Here is a 301-nt window from a genome sequence, read left to right on the forward strand (position 1 = left end):
GTAAATTTAAACATTCTTTATTGAACCCTACTGCAGAAGAGGCTAACTTATGGGATGTGAATATATATATATATACAGTTTATGAATAAATCTCACTTTGGCATTCTATGGACTTGATTACGTTTTCTGTCCACACAGGGGAACTTGAGGCCATTTATGATGAGTGCAGATACGAGATGGCGTGGTGGCCCAAACAAAAGAGTGCTTGGTGTATGCCATTCACAAGCTATGATTTTGAGGTTAGTAGCAGCACAAGATTGTTTTGGATGACAAATGAAGACTGTAAAGGATTCTTTATCCC

At 37.9% G+C, this 301-nt stretch overlaps 1 protein-coding gene across 1 annotated transcript in view; it reads left to right on the forward strand.

Annotated features, from left to right (window-relative positions):
- The window catches only part of LOC119594059 (multiple inositol polyphosphate phosphatase 1-like), a gene marked incomplete at its 5' end in the record, with an annotated part of 6,494 nt that overhangs the window by 2,541 nt on the left and 3,652 nt on the right, over positions 1 to 301 (forward strand). The window contains 1 exon segment of the mRNA XM_037943096.1: positions 139 to 239. Coding sequence (XP_037799024.1) covers positions 139 to 239 — 101 coding nt within the window.

The sequence above is a fragment of the Penaeus monodon genome, chromosome 33 (assembly GCF_015228065.2).
Source record: "Penaeus monodon isolate SGIC_2016 chromosome 33, NSTDA_Pmon_1, whole genome shotgun sequence".
Taxonomy (NCBI): domain Eukaryota; kingdom Metazoa; phylum Arthropoda; class Malacostraca; order Decapoda; family Penaeidae; genus Penaeus; species Penaeus monodon.